Source organism: Anolis carolinensis, chromosome 5 (genome assembly GCF_035594765.1).
Source record: "Anolis carolinensis isolate JA03-04 chromosome 5, rAnoCar3.1.pri, whole genome shotgun sequence".
Taxonomy (NCBI): Eukaryota; Metazoa; Chordata; class Lepidosauria; order Squamata; family Dactyloidae; genus Anolis; species Anolis carolinensis.
The window spans coordinates 95,507,956-95,523,137 of record NC_085845.1 but is presented as its reverse complement, the minus strand read 5'-3'; the positions used below and the strand labels follow the sequence as shown (position 1 = coordinate 95,523,137).

At 37.2% G+C, this 15,182-nt stretch overlaps 1 protein-coding gene across 3 annotated transcripts in view; it reads left to right on the top strand.

Moving 5' to 3' along the window:
* The window catches only part of LOC100553914 (poly(U)-specific endoribonuclease-A), a 28,224-nt gene that overhangs the window by 9,665 nt on the left and 3,377 nt on the right, over positions 1 to 15,182 (top strand). For 2 of the 3 annotated variants that reach the window (XM_062981864.1, XM_003221419.4), the window contains exons 2-6: positions 6,601 to 6,700; positions 7,810 to 7,921; positions 12,093 to 12,214; positions 12,913 to 13,025; positions 14,890 to 15,043. In XM_062981864.1, the coding sequence (XP_062837934.1) occupies positions 6,601 to 6,700; positions 7,810 to 7,921; positions 12,093 to 12,214; positions 12,913 to 13,025; positions 14,890 to 15,043 (601 nt within the window). Of the gene's footprint in view, positions 1 to 6,586; positions 6,701 to 7,809; positions 7,922 to 12,092; positions 12,215 to 12,912; positions 13,026 to 14,889; positions 15,044 to 15,182 lie in introns of those variants that run through there. The other variant, XM_008111437.2, reaches the window with a different exon arrangement.

Genomic DNA, 15,182 nt, shown 5'->3' with positions numbered 1-15,182 from the left:
CCTGAGATTGCCCAAGATATTACATGGCCTAACTATCCAAAAGGAATCAGATCCCATCTGATATTGGAAGCTAAACAGTGTCAGCCTCAGTTAGTAACTGGATGAGAAACCTCCAATGAATGACAATTTCGGTTTGCTATATTGCAAAGGACAGAACTGACTAAATTATCTCTGAGAATTCCCTGCCAAAGAAAACCTTAGGAAATTCATGATGTTGCAATAAGTCGACAGGTGATTTCTTTACCTGTATACACACACACAGATGTTAATTAAAAAAAATCCAGAGATTTCTCATAATGTATTTTTTGCCAGAATGTTAATGGAATCCTTCCAAAATGCTGTGTTTTTTTTAAAAAAAATAGAGCATTATTTGTACAAAAAGCTGAGCCTGTATGATGTAATTTTTTTTATCATCAGACCTTAATTTTGGATCCTTGTGAATAGTGACAAGTAAATGTTCCAGCCCTAAGACAAACAACAGCCATGAAAGAAGACACCAAAAATGACTAATACAACTAGATTGTCCAAGGATGTTTTGCTAATTCACTTTCACTGTGGGGGAGGATGGATCTCTTGTAATTAGTTTTTGTGCTGGATTATATTTTTGGTTTGGGAAGACATTTATTAATTGAACAGCTGACTCATATTTTGAAATGTACAATAATTCATAAGAGGCATCAGCGGGAAGGGGAAGAGGAATTTGTTCTGGCATCAAGTTGGTGAATTATGATGGCTTATTTATTTATTTACAGTATTTATATTCTGCCCTTCTCACACCAAAGGGGACTCAGGGCGGATCACATTGTATACATATAAGGCAAACATTCAATGCCATATACACATAGAACAGACAGAGACAGACGCAGAGGCAATTTTAACCTTGTCCTGAGGGGATGTTCGATTCCGGCCACGGGGAGCAGCTGCTTCATCATCCACTGAGACGGCACTTCCTCATTCCAACGGTGGCTGGATGATTTTTATGGAGTCGTAAATTAGTTAAATTAGCCTCCCCACTTTATAGCGGTACCTTAATTTCCTACTTGATAGATGCAACTATTTTTTATTTTTAAGTCCAATTGAAACTGTTGTAACCTACCTTTTGGGGTTATTGTGGATGTCAAAATTTTGTTTCAACTGCTCAAGATCTAACCCCCCCCCCCCCAAAAAAAAAAAATTCCACCTTTTTGGAGGAGAGTCAGGATAGCACCAGAAGTGCATCTAGCTATTCTGCTTTATCTGGACATATAGTATTGACATAATTCTTAAGGACCTCCCAATGCCTGTCATAAGACATTCAGCTAAAGGAAGATAGTCGGAAATTCTGTTGCTTCCCCTGTTCTCCACCAACATGGAAATACAACAAATTAAAAAGGCATTGGTGGTAGTGGTGGCTGCTACATTGTAAAGATGGGTTTTGGGGAACATGATCCAGGGCCATGTTGTAGCTACGTGCTGAAGATGCATCGCCTGATACTGGATCTTGACCTTAAAATTTTTTAAAATTATTTATTCGGGACTCCTGGCAAAATGATATTGTAAGACTTTGAAAGCGTACATGATTATGTGTAGGAAACATATTTATGAAAAGTTAGTAAAAATGGGGATTCATGGCCACTGAGCTACCATTGTGTAATGGCTTGAGAGTTGCACGAAGATTCTGGAGACTGAGGCTCAAATCCCCATTTGGGAATGGAAATCCACTGAATGGCCTTAGGTTAAGTCAAACTTTCACAGTAAATACCCTCTGAACAAAGCATACCAAGAAAACCCTGTGATAGGTTCATTTTAGGGTCACCACAAGTCATAAATGAATTGAAGGCACACAATAATAAATCATGGTCACATATTTCTATAAGACTTTGCTACTTAACCAGTTTTGAACAGACAAATGGAGACTCGTGGTTTTCAAAGGCACTGTGTTGTGTATGTTAACTGGAAAATGAAGTGCATGAAGCCAATTGGCTGAGTCTGCAAAAACCTGGGAATTGATTTTGATTCTGTTTCTGTTCTGCTGCTGCAGAACCAGTTTGGTCAAGTTTTTCAGTGCTGGCTGAGTACTGCTGGAGAGGCCTTGCTATTTTGAGGCCTGCTTGCTGCTTACCGAGGAAGGATTGTTTATGACTGTAGACTTCTGTAAATGATGAGAGGGACCATTGTAAATACTACTGTTTTTTTGATCTCTTGGAATTAGTAAAGTTCCTGTATTTTTGTTCTGCAAACCTGAGTGGCATGTTATTGTTCTGCGGGTGATTCTGGATCATGGACACACGTACGAGCTTCCATTTATCACCATCAATCTGTAATAATGCAAGCACCCTCATTATCAATTGTGTAATTTCACTGATTTGACAATTCATGGTTCAGTGATTGTATTTCAGCGTAATCTTTTAACCCTATCTTCCTGCATGTCAATTTTAATTTTTTTTAGCACAATTGCAGAATGTCAGTATTTTAAAAACAGCATAAAAGGTAAATATAACTATAAAAAACAAAAAAATAGAAAGGTAGTCAGTTTGGGAATAGCAAGGCAAGAAGGAAATTCCTGCTCCCTGACATCACTTGTCTGTCAACATGCTGACACAAAAGCCCCATAAGATAGGTGACAAGAAGATTGCAGGATTGGCAGCTATTGAGTGGTTTTGCTCATCAGTTGTGGTGGATAGATTAGTTGCAGAAAATAGGCAGACTGCTCACAGTGCCACCTTTCATTTTCCTCCCTTATGTGACAAAGCCCATAGTTACCACCCCTGCATTAGACACAGACCTGGTACTATAAATGTATGAAAACTGAGGTTTTGGTCAGAATAGTGAATAATTTCTACCATGTTATTCATTCACGGTTAGAATAATTTCTTCTGTATGAGTAGTGGCAGTAAACCACATGGTGACCTTCTCTAACACCTTGTTCCAAAATGGAAAATAATTGTTTTCTGGGCTGTTTCCTCTCTATAAATGATGTTTTCAGCACAAAAAGTGCATTTTTGTGCAGAATAGATCTCCAAATACAGCATTTTCCACACAGGAAACAATATTTTCAACACTAAATTTTCAATTTATATTCTTCCTGTCTTCTGGAATATACCCAATGCCATCTTGTCCTTGATACAATGCTTCAGACAACACTATTTCTGCAATGGTCATTTCCTGCAAATACAGACATATGTGACTTTCACAAATAATACCTCTCAGATTGTTAGTAGCCTTCCAAAACTGTACAGTTTTCAAAGACTTTCTCACAGAAAGTCTTAGTCATTACTCAATGCTTCCACCAAGAATAAAATTACTGATGAATTACAGCACCTCACCACAGTCAATCCAGGGTTAGATGGGCAAATACTTAGGTATAAGGCGGTTTTTAAAATTCCTCACAATATATAAATATACAAATTAACCAGCAGTGTTGAACAGCTGGACATTAAAAACAGGTTTAATAAAATGAAGATTTTAACATGATGATTCTTCCCAACTGCAGAAAATAAGTTAGGTGAAACAGATCTTGATCTTGGGTTGGTGGGTCTTACTGAGCGGTAAGACAGATTTCCTTTACAAGACTTGAAGAAGGAAGTGTCAGCAACAGTTTTTTCCCCACACAGGAAATATAAATGGTATTTGAGGTCTCTCTAGAAATGTTCCATTTACACTAATGAAACACGTTGTTTAAAACAAAAACTGAGGCCCCTTCTACACTACCAAATAATCCACATTATCAAAGCAGATAATCCACACTATCTGCTTTGAACGGGATTATATGAGTCTACACTGGCCTATAATCTGGTTCAAAGCAGAAAATCTGGATTTAATATGGCAGTATAGAAGGAGCCTGAGAGAGATCTCGAGATCTTGAAAGAAGATCTTGAACAAGTTGGAAATCACATGGCCTTCCAAATGTTGTCAGATCGCAACTCCCTGCATTTTTCACCATTATCTAGGCTAGGACTGGTGAGAGTTATAGTACAGCAACATTTGGAGGTGCAGGCTGCTTCAGCTTCTGACATCGAAGGTATCTGGTATTCCATCATTACTGTTTGTTTTTCCTTTTTATGATGAATTATTTTATTTAGACAGATTAAAACAAAACCTATATACAAACATACAACCGTCAAAATCTGCCAAACAAAACAACATCACCAGCAACAAAAGATTAAAAGTTGGAGATTTGGCCCCATCTTTGCTGGAGGAACACAGTAAATGGACCTTAGTTTTTCTTAAAGTTAATTAGAGATTTCTCCTTAACTAGCATAGTAAGTTTAGCCATATCCCCAAGTTCACACCAATTGTCTTGTGATGGAATCATTGAGTCTTTCCATCTTTGAACATAGATAATTCTTGCTGCCGTTGTCATATAACCATCCTCATTTTCTATTGCATTGTTCATCTATTATCCCAAGCAGATAGAGTTCGGGTTTCCTTTCAAATTTGACTTCTAAAATCATGTATATTTTGTGCCCAGTATTTTTGGACTTTTTTATGTGACCACTGTCATCACTGTTGAGGGCAGGAGGAGTGGTCCACCCTGGGATCACTGTCCTTCTCACGTATTTATTCCATGAAAGAAGTCCGTGGAGTCTATGGAATATGATTGCTTCCACAGTATCATTGGCTCTCACTGTAACCACAGATTCTGCATCCATGAATTCAACCATTCATGGATTGAAAATACTTTAAAAATCCAAAAAGCAGAGCTTTATTTTGTCATTTCATACAAATCACAGCATTTTATTACACTATTGTGTTTACGAGAAAAGTAACAGTACCACACTATTTTGCCTTGGTCAGACCTCACCTGGAATACTGTGTCAGTTTTGGGCACCACAATTCAAGAAGCATATTGGCAAGCTGGTAGTAGTCTAGAGAAAGGCGACCAAAATGGTAAAAGTTCTGAAGGTCAAACCCTATGAAGAGTGGTTTAAGGAGCTTGGTTTATTTAGCTTAGAGAAAAGGTTGAGATGTGACATGCCATCCATATTTAAATATTTGAAAGGATTTCATTTTGAAGATAGAGCAGGCTTGTTTTCTAATGCTCTAGAGCAGTGGTTCTCAACCTGTGGGTCCCCAAATGTTTTGGCCTTCAAAACCCAGAAATCCTAACAGCTGGTAAACTGGCTGGGATTTCTGGGAGTTGTAGGCCATAACACCTGGGGACCCACAGGTTGAGAACCACTGCTCCAGAGACTAGGACATGGGGCAATGCATTCATTACAGGAAAAAATATTCCACTTGAATATTAGGAAAAACTTCATGACAGTAAGTGCTGTTCAACGGTGGAATATCTTGCTTCAGATTGTGGTGGAATTGCCTAATTTGGAGTTTTTAAAACAACTGATGGATGGCCATAAGTTGGGAGTGCTTTGTGTGTTCCCACATGGTAGGGTTTGGATTGGATAGTCTTTTTGGTTTCTTCCAACTCTTAGGATTTTATTTATTTATGGCATCCATTGGTGTGTGTGTGTATATAAGGACCCATTCAATAGAACACAAACCAAGATTAATTGCCTTCCTGCAGCCAGAAACTGACTTGGAAGTCATATTAAGTTACAATTATTGTAGAGCAGTGGTGCCCAACCTTTAGTTCCCCAAAGATCTGGCCCGCTTGTCCAATGGTCAGGAAATCTGGGAGCTGACATCCAAAACACATAGAGGACGAAAGATCAGACAGCACTGTTTTAGAGGGAGGACAAATGTGCCCCTATCACTTCCAGCTTCATTTCCCTGTGTTTACAGAGATGGTAGGAAATGGAAAGTTAATTGCATTCAAGTTAACATAGGCTGCATCCACACTATAGAATCAATGACGTTTGATACCACAGAACTGTCATGGCTCAATGCTAGGGAATTATTTTGTTGAAGCACCAGCTCTCTTTGGCAGTGAAGACTTGTAAAACTGTAAATTCTATGGGCCAATTTAAATGATGTTGAACTGTCAGTGTTTTTTGGTGTTAGAGTGTGAAATGCTAAATCAAATTGTTGCTGTTGGATTGTGTCTATGTGTTCCGGCAAGCTTTCCAGCAGCACATGAGTTAATTACATGCCAGCCCTGATTGATTGCCTGCAGGGCCAATGGGTCAAGACTTCCGTTTCAACTGCATGGACGGAACATTCATCATGACTGTGGAATGTTGGGAGGTGCCTTGCTAGCACTGATAACAGACTTGGCGAACTGAGAAGACATGCCATGTTTTGCCGTTGCTGGGGAACATGTGTCCTGATAGTGATGGTGTTTAGTATTGTATATAGTCTGTAAATAAATGTATAGTACCGCTGAGATCAGCAGATAATTTACAACTGAGGTGTCTTTTGTCGGTGCCACTTTGCCTATGCTTAAGTGGTCTGACTGGTGAGAAGAAGGTGAGAGACCTGACTCATAAATAAGTCAGGGTGACGATGAACCCCTGACATGAACTGTATTACTTCTTCACCCTTATTTGTGAAATTCCATTTAGTCTCAAACCCTATTTTCGGCAGGGTTAGACTTCTTTTCACGGAGCTTCCACACTTCTGTTTTTTAAACTGAATAAGCCTATAGCTGATGTATGTTTGGATAATTCAGCTGGTTGTGATCATTCTTTAAAAAACGTGCCTTCTCTTTATGTTTATTTCTAGGGAGCCTTTGAATCATGAACTTTCCAAGTTGTTCAATCAACTATGGGACGCAGATGTTAACCGCTTTGTGCCTGGAAAAGACTATACAATTTCCTTACAGGTATCAATTGTGAAAATGCAAGATGTAACACAGATTTTTTAAACTATATCTTTCATAGCAGCAACATAGATCATCATTTTCTGTGGCCAATGGTTAGGGTGCTGGGAATGAGGGTTGTGCTCAATGACAGAAATCTGTTATGTTTTTATTTCAAATTTTGGGTGCTCCCCCATTCTCTTTTTGAGAAGATTCTTTCTGAACTGGAAATGGAACTCTGGATTCCAAATTATAAATCTGAACCCCCCCCCCCCCCCAATCCTCCGAAGTCTTCCTGAAAAGAGAACCACAGTGGAGGGCACCCAAAATTTAAATAATAAATAAAAACAGAACAGATATCTGCCATTTTGCACACCCCTACTGGGAATCATAACTATCAGAAAGATACCAGATTAAAGAAGGCTGATTTACAGGAAACTATATGTGAAAAGATATCTTAGCAACCAAACTGATCTGATAATTCAGTCTGCCAGTCAGTTGCTATTTTTGGACATCAAACTATATCAGGGTGATAGAATGTGCCTGAAGATAATATGTTTCCTTGTCTCCACCTTGATGTAGGAGACTGCTGTATTAATGGTCTCCTACTGGTCTTGACTGGGAGGAGGTTACTGAGCTAAATGGTGCCTTTGCCCCAACTAAGACATAATTTATATTTCCTTTTAGAACAATATGAGCAACCTATTTATAATATGTTGTCTCATATTGTTCAGATCAACTCATTTTGTGAATCCACCCACGGGAGAAAAGTGGGATAGAAATGGAATAATAATAATAATAATAATAATAATAATAATAATAATAATAATAATCACAACAAGGGAAAACAACCTTGGGGCCTTCAAATGTCTTAGATTACAGTATCCATAGTTTCTGACCATTGGTCATAATGGCATTGTATTATTTGATTTTTCACGCAAAACATTTGGAAGGCACCAGTTTGCCTACTCTCAAATAATATTATAGTAAGAATAATTGTGCTAAATTATGTTTAAATTAAAAACCCCTACCCAGACATTTGCCTTTCTAGAATCAAATTCCTTTGCATCAGACTAACATTGTATACATTCAGCCAATTCTTCATTAGTAAGAACTGTTTGTTTTGGTACTAGGGGAAAGCTGGCTTTGTTCAGCAGGGAAGTAATATTGCCAGAGACAGTGCATCCGAACCTCTGTTTCACAATGTAAATGAACAACGTCTGAAGAACACAAAAACCTATTCAAGTAAGGTCACCTCCTTCAAATTATTCTTCTTTTCTAAGCGGGATATACTTATTGGTTTTTTTTTTGTACTAACAGAAAAACAAAACCTAAGGAAGGAGGAAAGATCCAGTTATTATTATTGTTATTATTGGAGTAAGCCTTCCATATTTACTGAGGCCACAGATACAGAACCCTTGCAAAAGTGGAAAACCCACAAATAGGATTTCAGGCTATTTTTTTAGCCTGAAACAATATGTCTTAAGGAGTCACTATCTCCCCCCTCCCTGGTATAACTCTGTGCTTCATTTCCAGCAGAAGTTGACCATAGAATTGCACTGAAGGATCAAAAGATTCATAGAATTTTAAAATTAAATCTGCAAAAGTGAAAGCTGCAAATTTGGGGGCAGGGGCAGTAGGCAGTGGTACAGTAGAGTCTCACTTATCCAACATAAACAGGCCGTCAGAACGTTGGATAAGTGAATATGTTGGATAATAAGGAGAGATTAAGGAGAAGCCTATTAAACATCAAATTAGGTTATGATTTTACAAATTAAGCACCAAAACATCATGTTATACAACACATTTGACAGAAAAAGTAGTTCATTACACATTAATGCTATGTAGTAATTACTTTATTTAGGAATTTAGCACCAAAATATCACAATATATTGAAAACATTGACTACAAAAATGTGTTGGATAATCCAGAACATTGGATAAGTGAGTGTTGGATAAGTGAGACTCTACTGTATTAGCTTTAGCAATAGAGGAAAATTCCAGACTGATAATTTTTTTAATAGTTTCAACTTATTTTGCAGAAATTTTGAAAAGTCCTTTTTTGTGTGAAGACAGCAGCATTTTCTGGGCATATTGCTGTATAGAAATATTTTAGTAAAATATGCTGCATGGTATTCTGTTTCCTGGGCAAAAAAGTGCACAAATTTCCCATAGAACAAAATAACATTTTCATGTTATTTCCTGGCCAAAAAGCAACAAGCAAATGTTGTTTGGCATGTCTTGGGTTGCAAAAACGGATCTGTGTTCAAATACTGTAGATGGAAGCAAGGTGTCAGAATTACTTATTGCTTTCTTCCTTCAAGAATGAAATCAGGGAAGAATTATATTCCTACTTAGCTCTTTGCTAAACCACACCTCCTAATATTCTTTGGGGGAAACCATGACAGTATTAAAGAGCTAGATATCCAAGATAAGGTTGCTATATAACTTGGTCCCAGGGTGAAGGCTGAGGAAAATGGTTGATGTATTAACAGTTAATAGTTAATCTTGTGTGGAGATGAAGTGTCCTTCTAGGAAAAGACCCACAGGATTTACCTGTTATGAAGCATGTCTATGGTTTCAAGTTAGCTTAATGTTTGATTCCAGTCATCAAGATCTCATTTTCCCGCCAAGCAATACACTCTACATCTCCTTTTCATTTTTTAGAGAAGGAAGAAACTTCATAGAAAGTTGCAAAAACATCAAAAAGATGCTTAACATTGGAAACATTTCAAATATATGGTTTCTTTTTAGTAGAATAAAATCCCTTTCTATAGCCATACATAAGAGAATCTCCTTGAAATATGTTTTTCTTATGTAGGGCCCAAAGCTGGAGCTACACTGCTAAATAATTCAGTTTGAATGCATTATATGTTCAATGTAGACCCACATAATGCAGTTCAAACTGCATTTATATGGGTCTACACTATTCATATAATGCAATTTAATATGTAATATTTGGCAACATAGATCTAGTTGAGCAGAGCTGTCAAGTGAGCCAAATTAAAACACATGCCCCATTACATTCAAAGGAGCAAGTCAACTATCTTTCTGCTATAGGGATTTGTTCTGGTCCCCAATTGGAGCCCCCCCTTTTTGTTTTTGCTGTGGAGTATACCACCCATATGTGGGCACAATGAGCCACATTTTGTGTCAGGATAAAAGTGCTGTTCATTTTCATCGTAACATATGTAAAAAAAGTTTTACATACAAAAAATAATTTTCATAATGAACCTAAATCTAGTCTGAAGGAGAAAAATAAAAAAATAAGAAAGAAGATTTAAAAATGACTGTAGGCTAGACGTGCTAGAAGAGAGAGGATATGGAAATGTAATTAGGAATTATATAGACTAGCAGTTACTGAATATAGGTATACAAAGTTAGCTAATTCTTAACACCAACTCTGTAGGAACATTAAATGCTGCAAAATGATCCTTTTGAAAGGTCGGCTGTTTTTCCAGGTCTTTTGTAAGTAAACATGGGCTAAGGAAAGAGATCAGCCTGTTATGGGAAAGTAGATTTGTTTTTTTTTCTCTCTTTTTTATTTGATACATTCCAACAATTAACAATTTTTTTTGCAATGCATATCTTATTTCAATATACATAATACCAAAAGTAACTAATGCTTAAATGACATTTTAAACGATCCTTTGGAACGTATCACCTACCCCCTACGCTCCCCCCCTTCCCCCTCCCCCGGAACAGCATTTCAATATATTATCATTGTATCATTTTAACCATGTGGAACGCCTGGTTCAAGGTGGTGTATCTTTCGTCTCCATCTATTTTGTCAATTAGGACTGACCATTTCCCGAATCATTCTTGTTCTTTTAGGCTATTTGTATATTTTCTTTTCTTTTGATTAATGAAATCATTAATTATATATTCTGATATATAAGCCCACCAAGTTTCTACGTCCCATTTTGTCTCATCCCTCCATCCTTGGGCTATCGTGGTTTGTATTGCAGTTGTCATATATTTTAGAATCTCGGTCCAATTATTGTTATCATCCCTTACATTTATTGTGAGAGACATAAATCTGGCTTTGTCTCATATTAATTATTTCCCTGTTATTTCTTCCACTTCTTTCTTATTTTACTATAAAAGATTTGAATTTTTCTACAGTCCCACCACATGTGGGAGAATGAATCTATTCCCCCACATTTGTGCCAACATTTGTACGAGGTATTTCCCGTTATATGAGCTAATTGGAGGGGGGTTCTATACCATTTAGAAATAATTTTCCTTTGTGTTTCTTTGATCCTTATATGATTAATTTTATGAATATTATCAATCCAAGACCCGATTAGTTTCTCAGTAAAGATTTTTTCCTGTTTCCAGTTCTCTATAAGCGTTGCTTTTGTATTGTAAGTTAAGGTACCATAGCCCAGTCATTCCTTTATTTCTAATTTCCTTTTAATTATTCTAGGGAAAGTAGATTTGTTTTGCCTGAGGGACCTTCCAGACAGATCTTTAATGTGAGACCTGTCTTGTTTTTACTGGAGGTGTCCAAATGAGGCCTCTTGTAAAAGCAAATAAATGTGGATTAAACCGTCCTTTACCAGTTTACTTTGCATTAATTAAAGACCTGGTAAGATTCAAATCTTAAGCTAAGGTCCGAATCTTACAAGCTGTAGGCCCTGTGTGGATTACTCTCGGGATCACATCATGCTATCTCAGGGGTCAATCTACATAGCCATCTTGAACTTTTGGGCCCCTGGATTTCCCTCCTTTCCCCTCCCATTTCCAGAAGCGCCATTTTCTCCATTCAGGAGGACTCTCTGCACATGCTTCATGGCTGCCAGGCCAACTCTTGTAAGTTATATGGATAAAATTGGGGTCTGCAGAGGGGTGGATGGCAGGGCAACCTTTATTTGATCCCGAATGTCATGTAGCCATCCCCCAAGGGAAATCTCAGAGTTTGGGTTGGGGACACCCAACTGAGTGGAAGTGGGCTATTTTAACGATTTTTCCACATGTCTTGAAGCACCCTGAGGCAAGTATTCCATTGAAATTTGGATAATGGATATATAATGGGTATAAAAACACTCTAATTTCAAATTTGAAAAGTCCTCCTGTGGGCTAACTTGAAAAACTCTCTGCAAATGAGCAGTTAAGTCCTCCAAACTTACCTTGTAAGAACAATATAGTCATCCCTATGCACCCTACTTTTTAGGAAAGGAGCTAGGAGCAGGAGAAAGGAGCATCAAAAAAGAAGAAGCCACTTTCATGGGTTTCTTATCTAGTTTGAACCAGAACATAAGCAGTAGCGCTACCCCTTCCATCATTACTTTCCTCAGTTGTTGAAAGAAACAACTTGAAACTGGACCCAATAGTGTATTTACTTAGTACGGAAAGTGAACCATTCCACCTTTCCTTCGGCTTGATAAAATTTAATGGTTATCTTATTTTTACAGCCTTTGTTTCACTGTTGGATAATTATGAAGCATCAACTGGCATGGCTGAGCTGGTGACTTCAGAGGAAACAGCAGAAAATAATCGTTTTCTTGATGCAGTTTTAGAAACTGAAGTGATGAAAGTGAGTAGGAATAAAAAGAATACATAAAAACATTTGAAAGGTGCTCCCCCAACCCTACAACTTGCCAGGAAACTATAGACAATTTGGGACTTATTTTTGGTAAAAAAATACAGGTTTTTTTTAAAACATGGAAATTGATTTTTTTAATGGAAAATAATTGTTCTCATTGAAAAATGAATTTTCTGTGCAGAAAATAAGCTTCCTGCACTGAAAATAGCATTTTCCATATAGAAAAAATTTCTGCAGAAAATGGTATTTCTGCAGAGATAATTCGGTTTCCTGGGCAAGAAATTTATTTTCTATGCAGAAATGTTGACAAACGCTGATAGTTTTAATGCAGTGAGGAGGAAATGATGTCCTTGCCAGCAACAATGAAATTCCTGAAGTTTTATGAAGAAGTGCCCATGTAACTTTATATATTTATATTTATATTTATATGTATAACTATCCAGGGTTTTAATGTAAGCTCTCAATTTTAATGTAATTTTTAATCTAAATGGATTTTTAAATGTGATATAAATTGTTTTAATGTATATGTTCATGTTGTAAGCCACCCTGAGTCCCCTGAGGGGTGAGAAGGGCGAGGTAGAAATGATGTAATAAATAAATAAATAAATAACTCCTTTTTAGGATTTGTGATGCCATTGATAAATTTTAGACTGTGTGAGCTAAATTTATTTTTCTTTCATCTTTTCTAGATTGCTCTTCAGTATTTAGTTGGAAAAAACTGGACAAAACCAGATCTTAAGAATTTCAAGTCTCAGCTCTATGATATTTGGTTTCACCTCTACAGCAGGGAAAGAGGAAATGGGTGAAACTTTTTAAAGATAGACTATATGTTAATTTGAAATATGTAATGCATGTAAGCCTGTATGTCTTTGTTATTTATTTCTATAGCATGATCAGTATACATGGCACTTTATAAGAAAAAGAAAAAGAAAGCCAGAAGGCCTTCCCAAAAACATACAATTTAAAATTGCCATGCACACAGATACATGTAGAGGAAGGAAAGAGTAAGATAGGATGCAACCAGCAACTGTGGGTTGACTTATCCATGTCTGAAAAAAAATGTTCTCTTTATGAATTATCTAAGTCCTCCATCGCAAATGTCCTCATTTAGTTAGAATTCTATGATATATTTCTGGCAGAATTTGTTCATTTCAATAGTGTTCGCTGCTATCTGTAGCTGTGCATTGCCATAGTGAGACCAGGAAAGCATCCTCTGCTAATAGTGGGTCTTAATCATAATAATATAATAATAATTTTATTTTTATACCCTGCCCCATCTCCCCGAAGGGACTCGGGGCGGCTTACATATATTACAACAATATAAAACCAAGCAATAAAACAATCAATCAGCAATAAAACAAATCTTAAAAAAATCACATACAAAAATATAATGATAAAATCTTGGGTTGGATCCAGAGAAACTGGGCCGAAAGTGCAAGTTGTTTCTTACTGTGCAAATATAAAACTCTGTAATTGCAAGTTGTTTCTTACTGTGCAAATATAAAACTCTGTAATTGAACATAACAAATTATCCAGAGAATTACAAAATGTGTTACCTCAAATTTTCAAGTCTCAGTGTCTGGCTCTGAATCTCTGCACCTAATTCTCTCTGGTTCTGAAGGTGACCAGGAGGAATTTCAGGGAGGAAACAGTGACTGAAAGATATATGTCTTATATCTACACACTTTCCTTAATGGTTAGACTTGGTTCTTTCATATCTGAATGGCATACTCTGTGCAACTGTGGCTGATTTTAATGACATCACCATAGACTGCTCCTGGTCACATCACTGGGGTCCACTTCCTGTGACATCAACAGGAATCAATAATATGTTTCAGGTTTTTGCACTGTATTCTTAAGACTCAAGATAATCCCGAGCTGGCAACGTTATCTCCAATAATCTTAAAAGTTGCTTGAGGTATTTTCATTGAGTGCATCTAGGCTGATTGGGAAGTCCCAGATTTTGTTTATTTTCCTTCCAATTTTATTTTGGGATGAAATAAAGCAACCTGGAAAGTTGGTAAAGGTTTCCCCTGACATTAAGTCCAATCGTGTCCGACTCTGGGGCTCATCTCCATTTCTAAGCCGAAGAGCTGCCATTGTCCAAAGACACCTCCAAGGTCATGTAGCTGGCATGACTGCATGGAGTGCCGTTACCATCCTGCTGGAGCAGTACCTATTGATCTATTCACATTTGCATGTGTTCGAACTGCTAGCTTGGAGAAGCTGGGGCTAACAGCGGGAGTTCACCCTGCTCCCCAGATTCGAACCACCGACTTTTCGGTCAGCAATTTCAGCAGCTCAGTGGTTTAACTCGCTATGCCATTAGGAAAGTTGGTATGTATATATATATATATATATATATATATATATATATATGTATGTATATGTGTGTGTGTGTACACACACACACACACACACACATATTAATCCCTGATTGTACCAGGAACTGACCGAAAATATTGTGTAATAAATGAAATGTGCATGTATCTTCAAAATAAAATAGGAACAGAAACAAAATCTGAGACTTTTTGGTCTTTTCACTCAGCCTGGATGTCCCCATTATGTTTGAACATGTATAAACTTTTTATTTTATTTTTCTTTGACTGCAATCAAATTGTTACTAGTGGGCTGATAACATATTTTCAAAATCCATTTCCCTATAGACCTGACTCCTGTGGCTTTGAGCATGTGTTTGTTGGAGAAACTAAACGGGGACACGAGATCCTGGGACTGCATAACTGGGTGCAGTTTTACCTCCAAGAAAAGCTTAAGCACATTGACTACAAGGGCTATGTGGCCAGGCAAAACAAAAGTAGGGTAAGGAATCAGCCAACATGCAAGTCTATATCATGGTGTCCTTTTATTTATACTTCTGAACCTGAAAGCCAGCCCTGGTATTTAACTTAAGGCAGAGCCGGCCCTAGGTATTTTTCAAGTGTAGGCGAACAGAATTTTG